Source organism: Chlamydotis macqueenii, chromosome Z (genome assembly GCF_036417535.1).
Source record: "Chlamydotis macqueenii isolate bChlMac1 chromosome Z, bChlMac1.mat, whole genome shotgun sequence".
NCBI classification, from domain to species: Eukaryota; Metazoa; Chordata; class Aves; order Otidiformes; family Otididae; genus Chlamydotis; species Chlamydotis macqueenii.
Window position 1 is genome coordinate 37,829,391 of NC_141593.1, and position 19,037 is coordinate 37,848,427.

The following is a 19,037-nucleotide window of genomic DNA, read 5'->3' on the forward strand; positions in this document are numbered from 1 at the left end:
CCCACCCGCGTTCAGGCGGAGCCTCAGTGGCCGGAACGGCGCTGCGGGCTGCGCCCCTATTGGTGCGCTACTGCGGTCGCCGGCGGCCGGTCCCGCCCCGCCCCGCCGCCCCCTCGGCCGCTCAGGCAGCAGCTCGGCCCGATGCAGTCGCTCGGCGAGGCGAGGCTGGCGCCGCTCCCTTAGGCCGCGCGGGCAGCAGCGCTCCCGGGGCCGCGCCTTCTCTGCCGTCGAGCGCGGCTGTGGAGCTGCGGGCACCGACCGGGAGCGGGGCGCTGACAGCCGCCCGCCGCCGCGCCGTTACTCAGCACAACCGGCACCCCTCCCCCCGCCCCGCGCCGGCCCGGCGTTCGGGTGGCGGCGGCTGGGAGAGCGCGGGGCTCAGGTACGGGCTCGGCGGCGGGGCCGGGCCGGGCCGGGCCAGTTGCGGTGTGGGGGGGGGCTGGTGGGGAGCGGCCGGTGCGGGAGAAGTGTCGCCGGCCGCGGAGGGCCCGGGGTGCTCGGGGCGGGGGGAAGTCTGTGCTGGGGCTCCTACTGCGTGTCCTGGCCGCGGACCCCTTTGTTCGGGAAACAGGAGCGCGGCTTCGTGAAGGCGTGTGGAAATCCTGGCTTTTAGCGGGTGTGAATTGTGCCTCCGCCTTAGCGCTGTCGGCTTCTGCGAAGTCCTTTGTAGGCACGGGCGCCTGAAGAGTTCATTTAATCCTGGCCAGCCTGGCTTAAGGTATTTCCTCAGCTTCTGCTCTTGATGGTGGGAGTGACGCTGGCCTTAGAAGTGCTCGCAGGTGCTACTAATGTGCAAGTTTAAAGTGTTTGGCCAGGAGGTGGCTGGGAGTATGCAGGACCGCAGAAACCAGAACACTGCCGTCCGAGCGCAGACCGGGTTTAAAAGCGTAGCTGCTTCCAGGGGGCTGCCCGGCTGGCGCGGGGAGGCACCGGCCTGAGGTGGTGAAATGCCGGGGGGGCCTCCAGCGGGGTGGTTTGAGCACAGCCTTGCTCGGAGCCTGCAAAACGTTACGTGAGCCGAGCTGATCCCACCGGTGTCTGTCCTTGAGGGGGCTCGGTTTGTTCTTGAGGTGGATTTTTCACTTAGGATTTCCTGTATTCCCTCTCTTTTTTTTTTTTTTTTTTTTTTTCCGACCGTGCCATTAGGTTTTGAGGTACGCAAAGGAGCCAGCAGAGGAAGAAGGTCTCTGTGTACAATTTAAGCTTTATAATATTTCTAGTATTTGTGAGAATAGTAAAGCTGGTTCTTTGTGTAAAACCAAACTGACCAAAATGGAGTTTTGGTCCTGTCACGCTTGTCTGATTTTATGTAGGTCGTTTTGCTCTTTGAAAACTAACTTAAAGAGTTACTTCATGGTGTTTCTTGGAATGGCTTTTCCATTGTTGAGTAGACTTCCTCTGTGTTCTTTTCTGGAACTCCTGTGTATTCTTTCTTAATAATTCTATTTGTTTAATCATTTTTATATAATACTAAATCAGACACCGATTGTTTTCAAACAAAACTCAAGTTTTCATTGTATTGTGTTCAATGAAAGGATGAGGGAAACTACTTTAGTTCCTTATTTCACAGTGTATAATGAAAAGTGATGATTTTGTTTAAAAAAAAAAAAAAGCCCACCCAAACAACAAATAAACAAAAAAACCCAACAATTTTAATTTCTTGCCTGTTACAGTTAGAGTACTACTAAAATTTACAACCCAGCAGCTGTGTTTACGAGTTTGACTTTGTTCTTGTGAATAGTTCCCGTGAAATAAGTAATTTAATTTAAATATACAATTAGAATAATTTATATTTAATGTAAATATAAGATTTCTAGATAAGTGTTTGCAAGGGTTGGGCTTTTGAGGCAAATGGGTAGTGAAGTACTGAAAGAGGTGAATAATAGGAGCCACTCTCTTGTTTGTTATGGTTTGCAGAGGGAGGAGGACAAGAATAATTGCTTATATGAAAGAACTACATTTGTGTTATCTTACGAATCACAAGATAAATATTTGAGGTGTTCTTTCAGATTAGATAGACTTTCCCCTCCCCCTCTTCTATCAGCCTTAATGAAAAGGTTAATTGCTGAAGAATGGATTGAAATTACTGCCTGTGGGCAATTTTACATTTGTCATTTTCTATGTTACTTTTTTATTCATAAGAGAGTTAAATAGATAAATTTGGTAATATGGACTCACCTTCCTTTTAAAAGCTATCCCAGAAGGGATGGGTGATGCCACTTGGGTCTATTTTATTTCTTAGCCTTTCTTGGTGCCATAGTAAAGTTTTTCAGTTTTCCACAGTTTCTTCCACAGAATTTTTCTACTTAATGTATATTAACAATGCAGTGTAATTTTTAATACCATATATATGTCATTATACTATTTTTATTGTTAGCAATTTTACCAGCACTAGAAGCTCTGTTTGCAAAAGAGCACTGGCTTCTTTATCAGTACTGAAATGACAAATAAAAGATGAAATAGTTACATTGTTGGGATGTGTTGGTCTCTGCATCTGACAATGCTGCTGTAATGAGCACAGAGATTTACATCATGCATGCTCAGGAGGTGTTAGACTAGTAACTTAGGTATTCACACATATCTTAGGCAAACGAGTGCCATTAAGTTACTCATCTGTACTTGTGGAACTCTATGCTTCAGGTAATTTGTGGTCAGTGTTGTTTTTTGCCCTGGTTTCAGCAAGAGTTCAGATAACAAATGGGCTTGATATATGCTTTATTAGAATGATTTTTAATGCACCTTTGCTTCTGATACCTTGTTCACTTTCCATAAATTATACTTTAGACTTAATAAAATAATTTGTCTATTAAGGCTATTGATCTCCAAAGCTTCTACCGAGGCTAGGTGATGCTAAATGAAGAGAGTTTTGTGCCTTTTCTTTTAATTTTCACAGTAATAGTTTCAGACTGAATGAATCATTAGGAAATCATGTTACATGTTTTCTAACATTAAAGAACATTAAAAAAAAAAAGCAAGGGGGCGGGGTTAGTGTTAAGTTTAATCCCTCATTGAAGTGTCTGAACAGTATACCTCTTGAGGAAAGATAATGCCTGTTTAGTTGAGGTTAAATTATGACATCTGGTGGATAACTACAAGGCTGAAACGCTGATTCAGTTGAACGTTTAAACGGTGATATCAGAATTACTCTATACACCCTGGGGACTCTCACATCCTGGTTCTGTTCCAGATCGGGAGGTTAAGAACACACTCATGTGAATACAATGAATGACAAACCAGTTCCAGTATAATGGCAACATTGTTTGCATTTAGTTGAAAGTATCCTCATGAGGAAATTCAGTAGGTGTTTTGTGTCAGATTTGTTCAGTTAGTGATGCTAGGGGTCTGCAGTTTTCCCTGGGTTGTCTGAACTAAGAAACTAGCAAGTATTTCTTGTAAAGAAAAGAGCTGCTGTTAGCCAGGACTTACATGGAGAACAACTCTGGAATCAGAATCTTCAGTTTCAGTAGACAGAGTTTCCATTGGATTGAATGGACATTATGTGAAGCCTACATTACACTCTAGTGTAGGGGAGAAATAATACTTCAGCCACGATCTTCAACATAAGTCATTTGCCATATGTGGCAACAGCCCATTTTTAGGACATTTAAGCTGTCTTGGGGCACAGTACCACCTCAGCTGATCAGCTGTGGTTACTACAGTACTGCCCTGTGTGTGAATTCCACAGGACAGCTTACAGTCTTCTGAAATGACTTTAACAAATAGTAAATGTTTTCTGAGTGAGATCATATTTGTAGTGTTGTTGGGCTGTTTATAGTTACAGATGATGTAAACTCCTATTTTAATTATTTCTGACAAGTGGATTGGGAAGCAAGTAAGAAATTCTGTAGCTACCGCTGTATACTAGGATAGAGTGCAGTCTGCTGTTCCTGGGCAGAGCAGGCTATTTATACGTCATTTGTGGAGGTACATATTCTTCTAAATTTTTCACATAAAATAATATTCCTCCCCCTTACAATAAATTGTAATATCTAGCTTTGGCCTTGAGCTTTTCTGAAAAGGTGAGAAAACACTTGGAACAGATCAGTTCCTGAAAGAAATCAGTTTCTGAAAGAAAAAGAAGTGTGGTTCAATACTGGGTCATAAGCCTTCTTGCAAAAACAAAAAACAAAACAAAACAAACAAAAACAACAACCAAACAAAAAAAAAAAGCGTTAAGGCATCACAGCAGTTTCTCTGGGCTGTGAACATGAACTTTCTAAGTGGAGGTGAGAGAAGTGGCTCCTTTGGTGCTCACAGCTGTAACAGAAGTAAAGAAGGAAAAAAGTACTGAGTTTTTGCTGTGCATAAGACAGCCCAAGCCTTTTGCCAGTCCCTAGACCCCTTTCAGAGACCTCTTCCACTTCTTGTCCTGACTTGCAGGTTAAATTTAAACTTCCTGTCCAGATAACCTCACCTGACAGGGAACAGATGAGCTATTCCAAATTTGAGTGACTACTTGTGCTGATTACATAAATACATTAGTTTGTTGTTTCTTTAGCTGGCAGAAATACGGTAAATTATTTTGAATATTCATTTGAGACACAGTCTACCTTTTTATAGGAGGTGATCAGTGCACCCTTCCTGTTGTCTCTAAATTGGTAGTGTTTGTCACCTGCATCTAAGAATCTGTGATTTCCCTCTATTTTCTAGAAAACTAGAAACTCGAGTTGAAAGCACTTGGCTGTAGCAGCCTTGATTAAAAAAAAAAAAGGGGTTTTGCACCCTACAAAGAGGAGTAGTATTCAAAGAATGCTCATGCTGTTCCTCAAACTGTCTTGCTGTGCTTGTGTTTACTACCTTACAGGTATGCTCTGTGTAACATGGTATGAAGTATGCATTCATACACTACCCCGGGGAAGAGACCGTTAACACAATCAAAATACAGATAGTTTTTGTGTTCTGTATTCAAAGGTTCTTACAGCAGTGTCCTTGAAGCTTTTCTAAAGATAAATTTATACAGGAATGAAAACTGTGCTTGCATACAAGTTAGAGGACAAACTTTGGAATATGGTGTAAATGTTGCCAAGTATTGTAGTTAGCAGTAAGATTTTATTGTTGCATTACACTAATATTTCTGAAATTTCGTGGAACTGTAGACATCAGAAATCAGCTTGTTTTGTTTCCATTTGTAAACCTGAATCTAGTAGTCCAAGCTGGTACATGAAACTTTTAAGAGTATTTCTGTTCGCTGTCACCTGGCAGCAGCTGAGCTTGAGACCTGTTGGTAGATTTGGGATGGAAAAGTTGTTTAAGCTGAGGTGAAACAACAGATGCCTTAACACAAGGAAAGCAGCATAAATACTTATCTTAGGTGTGCTGGTTTCCAGCGTGGCTCTTGGCAGATTCCATCGCTGCTCTTACCTCTGAGAAAAAGAATTGTCACAACAAAGGATTTTCTCCCCCCTTCCTTCTCCCTGCTGTAAATTAAGAGGACACAATGCCTGTATTTCAGGGCAGCTGTATCTTTATCTAGCTTGCTTTAGGTGTATGTGTGTATTTTTTTTCTCCTCCTGCTCTGTTAACCAATGCTTTGAATTGGTAGTATAGATTATATTTGTTTGCCAAATATCTGTGACAGAGCATTTGATTTAGGATGTTTTTCTTAAAACATAGAATAAAAATGGCTGTATCATTAATATAATCCCAATTCCTACATGCAGTACAGGAAACATTAGCTAATAATTTCTTTGAAGGGTTAGGAAATATTTATGTCAGCCAGTGTGTGGGGGAAGGAAGAGTTTATGGCTGGGTTTTAGTGTACTGAAGGTCTACATTGTTTGCTAAGCTAGCAGAAGCACCTTGTTTGGCCTTCTAAGTTTTGACCTTCATGCACGTTTCATACTGCTGATAGTGCTTACAGGAGCCTATAGCTCATGATTGCAATACGTATTCTCTGTGTTTAGGAAACGCTGTAGTGATTTTTGTCTGCAGAGGTCTGCATAGCCTTAGTATCCTGCAAACACTGCAGCATATTTTAATTATTCTTTATAACATATGTATTTGACAATGGGATAAATGCTTTATTTAATGGCTTAAGATGAGAGACTTCATTTCCTCCAAAAAACTCTTAAACTCATGCTTTTTCTTTCCCTGAGTAATCCTATTTTAATTTTAATACCTGTCAGGGCTTTAGAGTTTTCACTCTTCTTCAATAATGTGCTCATTCTAAAGTAGCTAATAATATCAAATTATTATATAGAAATTTAAGTTTATATTTAAATCTGTGTTTTGTTAAATATTTCCACTAAAATTATACATAATTTTGTGGGGAGGTTAAGTTTACATTTTCTGTGAGTTTTTCTTTTTTCTTTTTTCTTTTTTTTTTTTTTTGTATAGGATTGTAACTAGAAACTGATGCCATTCTCTCTTCCTGTTTCAGACTAGAAGATGAATAATCTTTCCTTTAGTGAACTGTGTTGCCTGTTCTGTTGCCCGCCATGCCCAGGGAAAATTGCCTCCAAACTGGCTTTCTTACCTCCTGATCCCACGTACACACTGATGTGTGATGAGAGTGGTAGTCGCTGGACTTTACATCTCTCAGAGCGAGCAGACTGGCAATATTCTTCTAGAGAAAAAGATGCCATTGAGTGCTTCATGACTAGAACAAGTAAAGGTAACAGGATTGCCTGCATGTTTGTGCGTTGCTCGCCTAACGCCAGGTATACTTTGCTCTTCTCACATGGAAATGCTGTTGACCTAGGTCAGATGAGCAGCTTTTATATAGGACTGGGTTCACGGATTAATTGCAACATATTCTCATATGATTATTCTGGATATGGTGCAAGTTCTGGGAAGCCAACAGAGAAGAATCTGTATGCTGACATTGATGCTGCTTGGGTGGCTCTTAGGACAAGGTAAGATATTAGTTGCCATTTTTCTTCTACAGCGTGCTTTTCACATGGTTGTACTTACTCTGCATTGGTAGTTTAGACAGAAATGCTGTATTTCGGGATTAATGGATTCATATCCAAGCTGATTGGCGATGACTTATGCTGAAGGCATTGTCACTGTTGAGCAGGATCAATATATAGTACTGATATACTAGAAAAATTGAAACTGGGTTAAATCTAGTAATATGTGTTTCCATCTTGAGTGTTTAGAAGATAATCCTTATTGTTATAGTTTGGGGTCTTCTCAGTTGGAAGCCTCAGAACATAGGAAACAACTATAATAGATTCCTCAGTAACTGAGCCACTAGTGATGTGGGTGAGAGAAAATGCAGGTTGATTTCTCACACAATTTCACCACCTACTTTGTTTTTTTAGGGAGGGGCAGTAGAAAAGCTGTTATAAGAGAACCTGGTGAGACTCTGGATTTCTTCATGGTGTTCAGACCACTTTTGTTTCAGAATTCAGACTAGCAGCTACAGCATTTCCAAAGATAGCTTTCTGTATGAAACAAAAATATGGTATTATCTTGGCAAAATACAGAGTGTGGGAGATGTTGTAATTGATCTGTATAAATACATTGTGATGGGAACGAAAACCAGGAATTCGAATTGATGATGTTAGCTAAAATAGAATAAAACTGGACAACGAAAAAATGCAAATTGGAGGGATGTTGTTTCAGCAGTTTCTATGTTCTAAGCCTTTGGTTTTAGAGAGATAAAATGGTATGATAAAAGACTCTGGAGGCATTCTCTGATACAGGTAAGAATCCCATGCACCAAATAAATGCAGCACTGAATACCCACTTCTTAAATTTGAGAGCACTTTTCACCATGGTTTGTTCCATTTACAGCAATATTCTTCTTGTGTTACAAGTATCTAGACTATAAAAAGTTTTTTTTTTTTAAATACTGTGCAAACATAAGAATAGATGTTCACCAAAAAAGTTCCCATCATATTGTGTATTTTGCACCAAAAAACTATGAAAACCTGAATTGAATGTAGAGCAGCATGTTATGGTTTGATCACTACAACTTGAGCATACTGGTTAGTAATAGAATATCAGGGATGTGACTTAGGGTAAGGACATGTGTAAAGACCCTTTAAATCCTGGAGCCTGGTAGTTGTCACAGTTAATTTAGAATTTGATCAATGTAATATTAACTATTTTCCTATTAGTTTGGAGCAAATTATCCCTTTTCAGTGTTTTAAATACACATATTGCCTTGCCTTGATTTTTCTTTATAACAAAAGTGTGATACTTCTTTTTAAAGAAGCATATGTTGTTCATATATTAAAGTAGGGGGAACACTTACCGCAAACCTCATATAACCACAAGTGACAGGTATTCAGCCTCATATATTCAAAAACATGCATACTGTGTTGTTAGATTAGGTTTTGGCATTTCTTCTGATTATAGTGGAAAGTTGAGATATAACTAGACATCTGTTCTGTCAGCCAAGAGCTGCAACAGGTGCACTGGTGACTGTGGTTTGTAGTTGATAGGAGATATGGAAGATAGCCACTTGGTGAAATATCCAGTAACATTGACCAAAACCATCATATGGTTTGTGAATAACGTGGAAGACAGTCTAAATTGTTTACATTGTCCAGAAAATGGAAGAGAACTAGATGGTGAAACTTAATCATTGGTTTCTGCCAGTTTAGAGATTGTTTTATGAACTAAAAAGTTTTTTTTTTTACAATTACAGTGGTGAAACACTGGAACAGGTTGCCCAGAGAGGTGGTAGATGCCCCATCCCTGGAAATATTCAAGGCCAACCTGATCTATTTGGGGGTGTCCCTGCTTCTTTCAGTGGGGTTGGACTAGATGACGTTTAAAGGTCCCTTCCAACCCTAACCATTCTATGATTCTATGAAGTAATTAGTAATTATTGTCTCTTTCTCCCCTGATGAATTTCTGAATTAAAACCTAAAAGGAAAAGTTATTTCAAGGATTGCAACTTGCATTCTTGCCTCTATTTTGAACAATGCATAGTATACTTTCCCTAATCAAATAGGATTGTTCATTATAATATCCCACTTGAACATGCCCTTTGCTGAGCAGATATTGTTGGAAAGAACTCTAAATACATGCTCCATCTATCTGCTTTTCCCTGTTCTATTCAGGAATGACCTCACCTCAATCCCATATGCTGTCTGCGTCCTTTTTTTTTTTTTTTTAATCAAAAGCTCCCTTAAAATACATAATTCTGTAGAGTGTATAGAGCTTGGATTGGTTTGCTCAACTTGTGAATTTCACAAATATCAACTGAATTTTTTCCGTTGTTTAAAAAGTGGTTGGTATTGCTGGTATCCACTGTGTTACTTCCGGCAGCTTTCCAATTGGCAGACCTGGTCTTGTCCCTTTGTCTGAATGCTGAATGTAGCAGGGAGAAGTTCAGCACCTGACTCTCGATATACTGGCTCACACAGTTTGGTTACCAGTCCATGGTATTCTCTTGAGTCCTGAGACAGTGCTTAGCAGTATTTAAGTACTTGATTAATATCTGAACCGGAATGGAGTCTTTGAGCATTTGCTGCAGCATTGATTGACTTTTCTAGCATAGTCTGTTCTGTCAGTGTTACACTGGCACCATCTTTAATGTTCTGTAGTGTCAGTGTTCTGCAAAAACAAATTAATTCAGTGAATTGTTTGCAGGATAGATGTTAAGTGTAGCTGTAATGCCTTTGAAATTCATGTTGATGGGATGAGAGAAGAAAGGGATCCTGGACTTTTAAACTGTGCCTCACAGATTGTGATGGGATGGAGAAAAGAATGGTGAAATTGTCTTAGCTGGAGGTTGATTCTGGCTCCCTGCATCCTCTATTCTGAGAAATCGAATCATAGAACCCGGTATTAAAAGGTGTTTCTAGGGTAACTGAAATGCTGATGTGGACTTCATTCTACTTTCAACATAGCTGCTTGTGGTGGAGATGTATTAGTGTGTCCAGTTTTATATCTTCGAAGGACAATTCAGATGGTCATCTGTAAATGGGCACAACTGTCCAGTGGAAACTGGACACCTGGGGCAAATTAGTCTGGAACTAGTATTGAGAGTGATAGTGAGGTTGGTCCAACACCACTTTTAAGGAAGTAGTTACTGTAAGAGTATGTGAATGGTATCATTCATGTAAATGAATAAAGAAAGCTAATTCGACAGTAGATCAGAAGAGGTAAACAGCAGATGCAGATTGCGAATTGTGTCCCTGTTCTTGACTTGCTTTCAGTATTTTAATAGGAAGCAGTAGGTATCCTTATGGATGCTGACTGTGGAAGAAGTCAGGGTGATTCACTGCCATCATGTTTGGGAAGGTTGCACGTTATTGCATATTCATGTGCATGGGACTATATAAAAGCTGCAAGTGAGGACATTCTTTTTCTGACTGTCATAGGTACAAAGTGTTGAAATGCCAGGAGTCATTTAGGGATACGCCTATTTTCTATTGTCCTGGTCTCTGAAGTCCTTTGATGACACTATAGCAAGGGTAGAAAGGTTTAACCAACCCCAGGCAAATGCAGGGCAAGTGGCGCTCATTCAGAAACCTGGAGACTTGCCAGAGTTACCTCGTGACCACATTTACATTTAAGAAGCCAAACAGCCTTTTCATTGTTGCCCATCATGGACCGTCTGATAATTGAAAATTGAAGGGTAAATCTCGCTATCAGACTGGCGTGTCAAAGTGGACAGAATGTCCATAACTTGAACAGCCAAATATAGGAATAATATTAAATCTATTTGGTGTTGGCTGAAAGTGTTCTTTTGAGAATTAGTTAATTACAGGGTTTTTTCTCCTGGAAGATAAAGGGTCTTAACTTTGACTATTTGGAGAGAAACTGAGCTTTTATTTAAACATATAGGGAAAAGTAGCTCCATTTATCTTAGAGAGAAATCTTGCCAATAAAACTAATGACTAGTAGCATTGTAAGGTTTAGAAAAGGCCAAACCATCATGGAAGAGGCAGAGGAGGTGCGGTTTGTTGATTACTACATGCGTGGTCAATGGACTTGCCTCTTGTAAAACGTCATTCTGTTTTTCTCCTAGCAGTGCTATATGTTATAGACAAAATAAGAGGAATGTGCATCTGAACAGAGGAAGAACTTCACGCTCATGAATTTTATTCATGGCCTGGAATGTTGATAGTTAAAGGCGTGGAGAATGTTAATGCCCTTCATGTTCTGCAATTTGCAACTGTGATTTCTTCTGTTGTGTGCATGATGACAGAAGGTTCTGAAATGTGCATTGAATATTCCCCTCGGGATGTTCCCCCTTGTTCCTTGTGCCTCAAGCACTGCTGTCAGTCAGTTAAATGCGTGTGTTGTAATAGCTTCACAAACAGCCCCTCTAGAGCATCTGTGGCTCCTCTTCATTAATGTGAGCCTGAGCGGTACTGTTGAAAATGTACCTTTCTAATGTTCATTTTATTGATACTTTATTGTAAAATGAGCAAGTCTTGTAAATTAACAGCAGTAGTTCCGAAGTAAAAAATTACTTCACGTCTCCTTAGGTATATTGACGGAAAAAAGGCAGGTACTCTTGAGAGCCTGCAAGTATAGTATGGTAATTTCAGCTGGTATTTGATTGTGAAAAATAACAGAAAGCTTTTAAAAAACAAACAAACAAACAAAACACAAACAAAAAAAGCCCCAAAAAACAAACACAGAAAAAACAACAAAAAACCCAAACCCAACAAAAACTAAAACCAAACAAAACAAAACAAAAACACAAAAAAAAACCCCACTCGTTACAGCGAGACATGCATCTTGTGGTTTGCATATTGCACATCGTGATAATGTGATGTCTATCCAATGAGAATATATAAAATGATGAATATCCAATGTAAGTGATGTATGATGATATGCAATTAAAGTGTTCAAGGTCAGGTCAGACAGGGCTTTGAGCAATGTGATTTAGTGAAAGATGTCCCTGCTTCCAACCCAAACTGTTCCATGTTTCTATGAAAAGAGGAGGAGCAAAGGGCTGAAAAAAGGTGGACTTGCCACTAATATAGGTGTTTAGTAAAGTGCAGAAAAGGTCTTGTTACAGGGACGGAAATACAAAGGAAATGGTGAAAGAGTTTCTGGTACAGCACATTGTGAAGTTTGTCACAAAGGGAAAAAAAAAAAAGAATATTTCATTGCTGTTTAGCAGTTCTTCTTTTCCTGCCAGAAGCAGAAAAGATCAGGCAAGAGTGTTCAAGGTTGTCTCTTGTACAAGAGACCATATGTGTCTGATCAGCGTATGTAGGCTCCCAGAAGCATCCTGGCTTTATTAGTTGCCACGTGTTAGCTTGGGCCCTGGTTCTAGAGAGTAATCTGATGGTACAGTTACAATGATTTATTCTTGCTCCTTCCTTTAACCCACCAGTGGCATGTCATTTCTTACCTGGCCATGAAAACAGGCAGCACAAAGGAGCAGGGAAGTAGTTGCTTCTTAGCTCCCAGAAGATATTTAGTTTCCTAAGCTAGTTGTTGAAGACCAGTAAGGGGCAACATGTGGCTGAAGGTGCATATGGGAAAGTAGTTTTCTTCTGTTTGGCAATAGCTTAGCTTTGTAGTGACATTAACCTATACTTTTGGGGTGATGATAGGGCAGAAGTTTTTGACGTCCTCAGAGGCTCTATGTGGATGCTAGCAAGCTTATGTCAACAGATGTACATTTAGTTCTATGTAAAAAATGCTCATCAAGTTCCATGTGCTTTCCAGGCAGGTCGCCCTTAGGTGCGTGAACAAAAAGGGTGTATTAGGTGTTGAAAGGAATTGAAATCTCAGTTGCTGTGGGAAAGAGAAAAATGTTGTGGGCAGCCTTTAAACTGTGGAAAATATCTATCTAAATTTTATGCCAGATTCAGTCCGAAATAACTTGACCCTGAGGAAGAGTACCTTCTCTGAGAAGGGACATCAGTGCAGAGCTACTTTAAATATTGTGTTCCAAGGTATTCTCTGGTTATTATGGCTTTAAAAAAACAGACAAACATAAAAAACATCCCATCATTACTGTCACCAACAGACTGAAGACCTGTCTGTTCTGACACAAGATATCTAAGATTACTTGAGTAGACAATAATGTTTACGTTACTCCTATGATCAACATAATAAGCTTTCAAAGATATCAACGGCTTTTACAGCATGTCTTTGAGCTCCTGTCACCAGAACAGCTGCTTGCAGCATATGGCTCTGTAACTGTCAGGTTCCCCTTCCTCAGCATGGCCTGTAATTCTAAGGCACTGATTAAGGGAACGGTATTACTGCCACTTTTTCCTTCATCTGACACTTCCTCATTTGGGAGACCAGGTGTGTAGTCAACTAATAATTTTCTACCAAACTTCTTGGAGGTTTAGTTGGAGTTAACAGGACTGTCAAAAGGAGAACTAGGCAAATTTTATGGCTAGGTCACTCACCAACAGTTATCTTTTCAATAATTCTTCCATTTTAGATTGGAGACTGATCCTTTTGGGAGAGAGGAACTGAGGGACAGTTGGGCTCTTCCTTTTTCCCCTGCACTTTTCAGAAGCCTGTTGAATAGAAAAGGGAAGACTGGAGACAGACACAGCAGATGTTGTTCTCTGGTTTTCAAGCTTCTTGTTTAGTTTAGTTTTGGGTTTTTTAAAAGCCAGAACATTCAAAAGTCTGCCTACTTTGAACCACCGCTTCTGGTAATTGGCCTCACTATTATAGTTTCCAGACTGCAAAACAAATGGTGGGTGCTGTGAAGGCAATCTGTTGGGCTATGATGGAGAAAGAATTACTTTAATCCAAATATAGTAAATGCTTTTCTTGTATTACCTTTTGTAGCTAATAGTTAACTATCTTTGGGCTGAAGGATTTGGATCCAAAAATAGGGGGAAGAATAATGAAAAAGAGGATAATATGTGCTCCAAAATACACTTGTAAGTTCTGCTTTAAATTTCTCTGCAATGTCCTGCATCTTGTAAAACTCAATACCTGAGGAAATGTGAGTGTGATAATCTGCAAGGTTTTTTATTTGAGAACTATATTATGTCATAATGTGTTGTGCAAACTTCATGCTGTACTAACGATACAAAGTGTCGGTTATTAACGTAAGTTTTCTTCAGGTTATATGAAAGGAATAGAAGGCCATCCTGTACTTTCAGAGTGGACGAATGTGATTTGAATTATTTTGAATTGGGAGATAAATTCTAAAAGGATAGGTGCTAGGCTGTTCTCAGGTGTTTCAGAAGAGATACAGAAATAGGAGAGACCTTTACATTTGTTTTGGTTTCAAAGCTTTAATTTATTGTATTTTTGTGTGTTGGAATTTTGAGAAATTTTTTGTTAATCAGAATTTTTGAATTTTTTTATTCTCTGGGAACTGTTGTGATACAGAGGGCTTGCCTGTAGTTCCAGGCTGATGACTGAGTCTTAGTGTTTTAGAACTCTTAATTTGATTGTGATCCTAGAAACTCATTCTAGGAAACAGTGAGAGTAACTAAGTAGTCATGATACAGCTAGATGCTATGAATGTATCTATGCTAATACTTTTGCAACTTTTATGTTTCACTATAGGAGAACACGATTTAAATAAATATATGAATAGTTAAACAGACAATGTTAGCTGTGGACAGTGGATTTTAGCCCAATATTTTCCAGTTTTGTTCATGGGTAATTTGAATGTCTTACTACATGTGAAACATCTTTTTTCTAGTGTTTCTGATTTTGAGGCTTTTAGACTTCACTAATTGTAGTGTTTGATGACCTATACAGTTACCACACAGTTATTTAGCCATATTTGAGATACTGGACAATTTCTTATTACCTCTGTTTCCATGGCTTTACAGGAGGTATTCAAAATGTGTTAATTTGAGAACTCCATTGTGACTATGGGTATTCTTATCTAGCTTTGACAGAGAAGATGCATGCATTTATTGTAGAAGAGGTAATGGCTGTACTTTCCTTCACTTCAACTGAAAACAGTTGATTGTGAGTCCTTTTAGGATTATAGTCATTTGGCAAGCATTGAACTTACTTCATGCTGTTCCACAGTGGTGTTAGGTTCATCTGCTCTAACCCAGAAAGCTGGACAAGCTTCTGATAATACATGAGAACAGTGCTTGGTTGGTTTTTTTTTTTTAATTTGTTTTTTAATGCAGTGCAGTGTATCTTCCTATTTAAGGTACTTCCTTTCCCAAATAGTTAAACAAAGGTACCCACATAGATACACTTCTGCAGTCTGAACCTGTACTAAGAGTACTTTGTCACTATCAGCAGCTCACTTCTGCTGTGGGCAGGATTCTTGCCAGCATAATGTTCTGCTCAGAGGCTTTTCCAATGTTACCTGGGAACCAGCTGCTCTTTGTATCCACCCTAATGCAAAAAAAAAATTATATTTGATATGATTTGTGTAAGTGTTAACTAGATGTTTCATGACTTTTGGTTTACCTCAGTTAATTACAGAAAAAAAAATAGTGTTTTCATCTTACTAGGAGGGAGGCTTTGACTTTAATTTTGTACTGCTTATTGGGCTGTCTTAATTGTGGGTTGGGTTGAGTATTCCTCTTGCTAGCTTGCATGTCAAATCAACTGTGATAAGAAAGAAGCATCTCAGCTATTACATGGAGTGCATAATATTCTGACCACTGTCTGGATGGACATGCTTTAGGGGTCACTAAATTGCTGAGCCATGGTACCAGAATGGACTTTTTGTCAGGTATCGTAAGAGTAAAGCTGACCAAATTTTTCCAGATTTGTCTATGCTCCACTTGACGATAACCATAGAGCTAGTAAGGCTTTATCAGTTTTCTGTTGTAGGTCCACTGGAGTTATCAGTAAAGGCTTTCAGCTAGTATACAAGTCACAACTGCATTCATAAATCCATATTTTTAGAAAAAATAACCCCATATTTCATTATCATTCAGGCATAAGGCGAAAAAAAAAAATACTGCAAATACAGAGTAAATAATTGTCCCTTTAAGTCAGGAATGTTACAGAATTGTTATTCTACCAGCTCCTGTTTCATAATTTATCCTCTTCAGGAAATTTTTGTCTTCAGAAATGCTTTTTTTGCCTTGCTGTGTAGTTGTGGTTTTGTCTGTTTCACTTTATATGCCACTTTTATTAATATTTTTAATTTTCTAGATACGGAATCCGCCCTGAAAATGTGATTATATATGGCCAGAGTATAGGAACAGTACCATCTGTGGATCTTGCTGCTAGGTATGAGAGTGCTGCTGTAATTCTTCATTCTCCACTGACCTCAGGAATGCGAGTAGCTTTTCCTGATACGAAGAAGACCTATTGCTTTGATGCATTCCCAAAGTAAGTTGTAGGATTTTTTTGTTCTGCATCCATTTTTCTCTATTACAGAAGTTTTAGAATAGGCAAGCAAGTAATATGGCAAATTCTCAGAAATTTCTTTCAAAGGTTTAAAAAAAAACAGGTGGCAAAAAATCAGAATGAATAACAACAATGAGGAACATTTGAATTGAAGGAGTTTACAGACCTTTGAAATTCTAGGTTTTTCACATCTCTAAATCATTTCAGTGGGTCTCTGTTAAAGAAGTAATTAGTTTTCCTATATGTAACCCCTGATATCACTAGTTCTACCGAACAGTTCTAGTCCAGTGAATTGTTAATCTGGGTAACTGTGAACAAAGTCTTCTGCTTAGTTTTCTAGTCTTTGCTACTTACAGAAACGTAAGTAGATCTTAATGGAAGAAAATTCCTGGCATATATTTAAGAACTGTGCTACTACTTGGCCGTTACAAATCGGTACACGTATCTCAAAGACGTACTTGTATTTTGAGCATCTAACTTGGAAGACTTTCTTTTCCGCATAGATGGACAAACTTTGAGTGCTTAAGTTCTTTCACTTCTGACAAGCACTTTTTCACTGAAAAACTCTGAAGTAACATTTTCATCAGTCCAGTGACTTTGGTTTTTTTGAAGTGAACATCTGTGTGTCTTTAAATATGCTACTGTAATGGCTTCCAGGGTGTTGATAAGATCTAAGTTTCTAATGATTTAAACTATTTCAGAATTAAATAGTTAAAAATACAAAGTGTAATTAAAAAGTGAAATTAACAGTCTAGTTCTTCAAAAAGATTTACTAAAGCTACCTGTGTTTATAGATACAATCTTTTTCTTACAGCATTGACAAAATTTCTAAAATAACATCTCCTGTGCTAATAATCCATGGGACTGAAGATGAAGTAATTGACTTTTCACATGGCCTAGCATTATTTGAGCGTTGCCAGAGACCTGTAGAACCACTGTGGGTAGAAGGAGCGGGCCATAATGATGTGGAACTCTATGGACAGTACCTTGAAAGATTAAAACAGTTTGTGTCACAGGAACTGGTGAACTTGTAATTTTCTTTGTGTATTTACATGCTTTTTCATTTCACTGCAGAACTGCACGCCTTGGTAAATATGTAACATAAAACCTGAAGGTTGTGTTTTCAAATCATCTTAGTTACCTTCATTAAATGTACAGGTAATGATTTGTCAACATAATTAATGAGGGTTTTAATGCCAGTATTGTAAACTGGAATTACATGATCATGCAGTCAAGCTTGGCAGTTCATATTACTTTGTGTGAGGTTTTTTCTTAGATGTACAAAAAAAAAAATCACAAGAAGTACTGTATGAAATTTTAATTATATAAAATCAAATGCTGTAAAAGTCTTGCCAGTTGCTTTAGCATATCAAAAACAAGTTTATAAATATTTTTTAAACATCTCAAAATGTACTGTGACTTTCTCTGTTGCACAGGTGTAAATTAAAAAGCAAACTTCTAAGCAGTTGTTCTGTAAAAAAGTAATAGCCATGAAATTTGAGCAAATACTAATGTATGTAATAAGGATAGACAGTCACTGGAAATGGTCCATGCCCTGTTATCAGGGGAGAGGGTCAAAATAGATCTTTTTTTTTTAATTTTTTTTTTCCTCCATATTTTTCATATCTTCTGTGCTTAGTTTTACTTTAGCTGTTTTGTTCTTGTGTTGTCCCTTATTTTTCCGGTCAAATAAATTTACCCGCTCATCTTCTCAGCAATCTAATCTTGCCAAAATAATGCTGCAACTTATCATTGTTGTAACATAAATATCATTCACATGATTGCTGCTGGGGCCACTAAGTACTACTTTGAAACCAGTAAGACTTTTAGAACCTAGAAAGCTTTGTGGACAACGTAGTTTTAAACATTGATTGCATAGAGATGCAATATTTCATTACAAAGAACCTGGAAGTTTATCCAACTTTGTAATAGACAATTTACAAGTTTGCAGTTGTCTGATCAGGCTTATTTTGGATCTTCAGTGTAAAAGCTTATTGTTTTTCGAGTACTGTATAAAATTTTACTAATTGTGCCTGGATGGGGTGGGGGGAGGGGCAAGAAGAGAATGTTGACATTTTTCTATTAACTCATAGTAAAATAAACTTTGTAAGTTGCCTTTCCCTTGAATGCATTTTGCTTGAACAAAATTATGGAAAATAAACTTAATTATATGTAGCCTATTTGTAAACAAAGTAATATTCCAACAATACACACTGTGCTTCTAATTCTAAGGCCTTATGTAGTTCAATTGTTCTGCTTGTTTTTTGTGATTGAGACCATTGTATACTTAAATGTAGCTGCAAATATTGTGAAAACTTTGGTTAAGATGTGTTGATTAACAGTAAACAATATTACACACACTTGCTGTTCTTCCTTTCATTTTTTAAAAGAAACAGTAACAGTTGTCTGTGATATCAAAATCATAAGCAACTCCCCATTTATTCTAGGAAATCTAAGAACTAAAGCATAACCCATTGCTATGAATTCTCAATACACTTCTTTATCAGCAGCTATTATTCTGATCACTCTCCCACCCCCATGCCTCATCTTACTACTTTCTGCCATTCAGCATACAGGTTTTCTGCTGTAGAGCTACTTATAAACAATCTTCTGTGATGAAGTCAAATTTAGTTTTGTTTGAAATCATCAGTGACTTCTTGTCTTGTGCTCTTTGGTTTGTTAATTGAATAGAAAGAAATTGGTGTTTGTTCTCAAGCAACTGGGTTCTTATTTATCATTTTGATCAAATATGCTTCAATATGTTCTGAACTTGAGATTGGTATTCAGGCACAATAATATTAGACTTAGATTTTCATCCTAATCCAAGATTTTGCAATTGGAAGTGTGCTTAAATA

General features: G+C 38.4%; 1 protein-coding gene across 2 annotated transcripts; it reads left to right on the top strand.

Annotated features, from left to right (window-relative positions):
• Window positions 1-138: 138 nt before the first annotated feature.
• Window positions 139-18,542, top strand: ABHD17B (abhydrolase domain containing 17B, depalmitoylase). 2 transcript variants are annotated; one of them, XM_086771174.1, is made up of 5 exons: window positions 139-382; window positions 6,380-6,613; window positions 6,701-6,854; window positions 15,985-16,164; window positions 16,997-18,542. In XM_086771174.1, exons 2-5 carry the CDS (start codon window positions 6,388-6,390, stop codon window positions 17,214-17,216), a joined length of 780 nt encoding a protein of 259 aa, XP_086627300.1. In that variant the 5' UTR covers window positions 139-382; window positions 6,380-6,387; the 3' UTR covers window positions 17,217-18,542. The 2 variants fall into 2 exon arrangements, with proteins under 2 accessions (XP_086627300.1, XP_086627299.1); XM_086771173.1 differs by having other exon boundaries at window positions 6,380-6,854.
• The last annotated feature ends 495 nt before the right edge of the window (window positions 18,543-19,037 follow it).

What these genes read in the sequence shown, in the direction of transcription:
- ABHD17B (XM_086771173.1), top strand. Translation starts at nt 6,388, where the DNA reads ATGAATAATCTTTCCTTTAGTGAACTGTGTTGCCTGTTCTGTTGCCCG. An exon ending in TGGGTGGCTCTTAGGACAAG is followed by an intron (nt 6,855 to 15,984) that starts GTAAGATATTAG and finishes TTAATTTTCTAG; the next exon opens with ATACGGAATCCGCCCTGAAA. An exon ending in TGCTTTGATGCATTCCCAAA is followed by an intron (nt 16,165 to 16,996) that starts GTAAGTTGTAGG and finishes TTTTTCTTACAG; the next exon opens with CATTGACAAAATTTCTAAAA.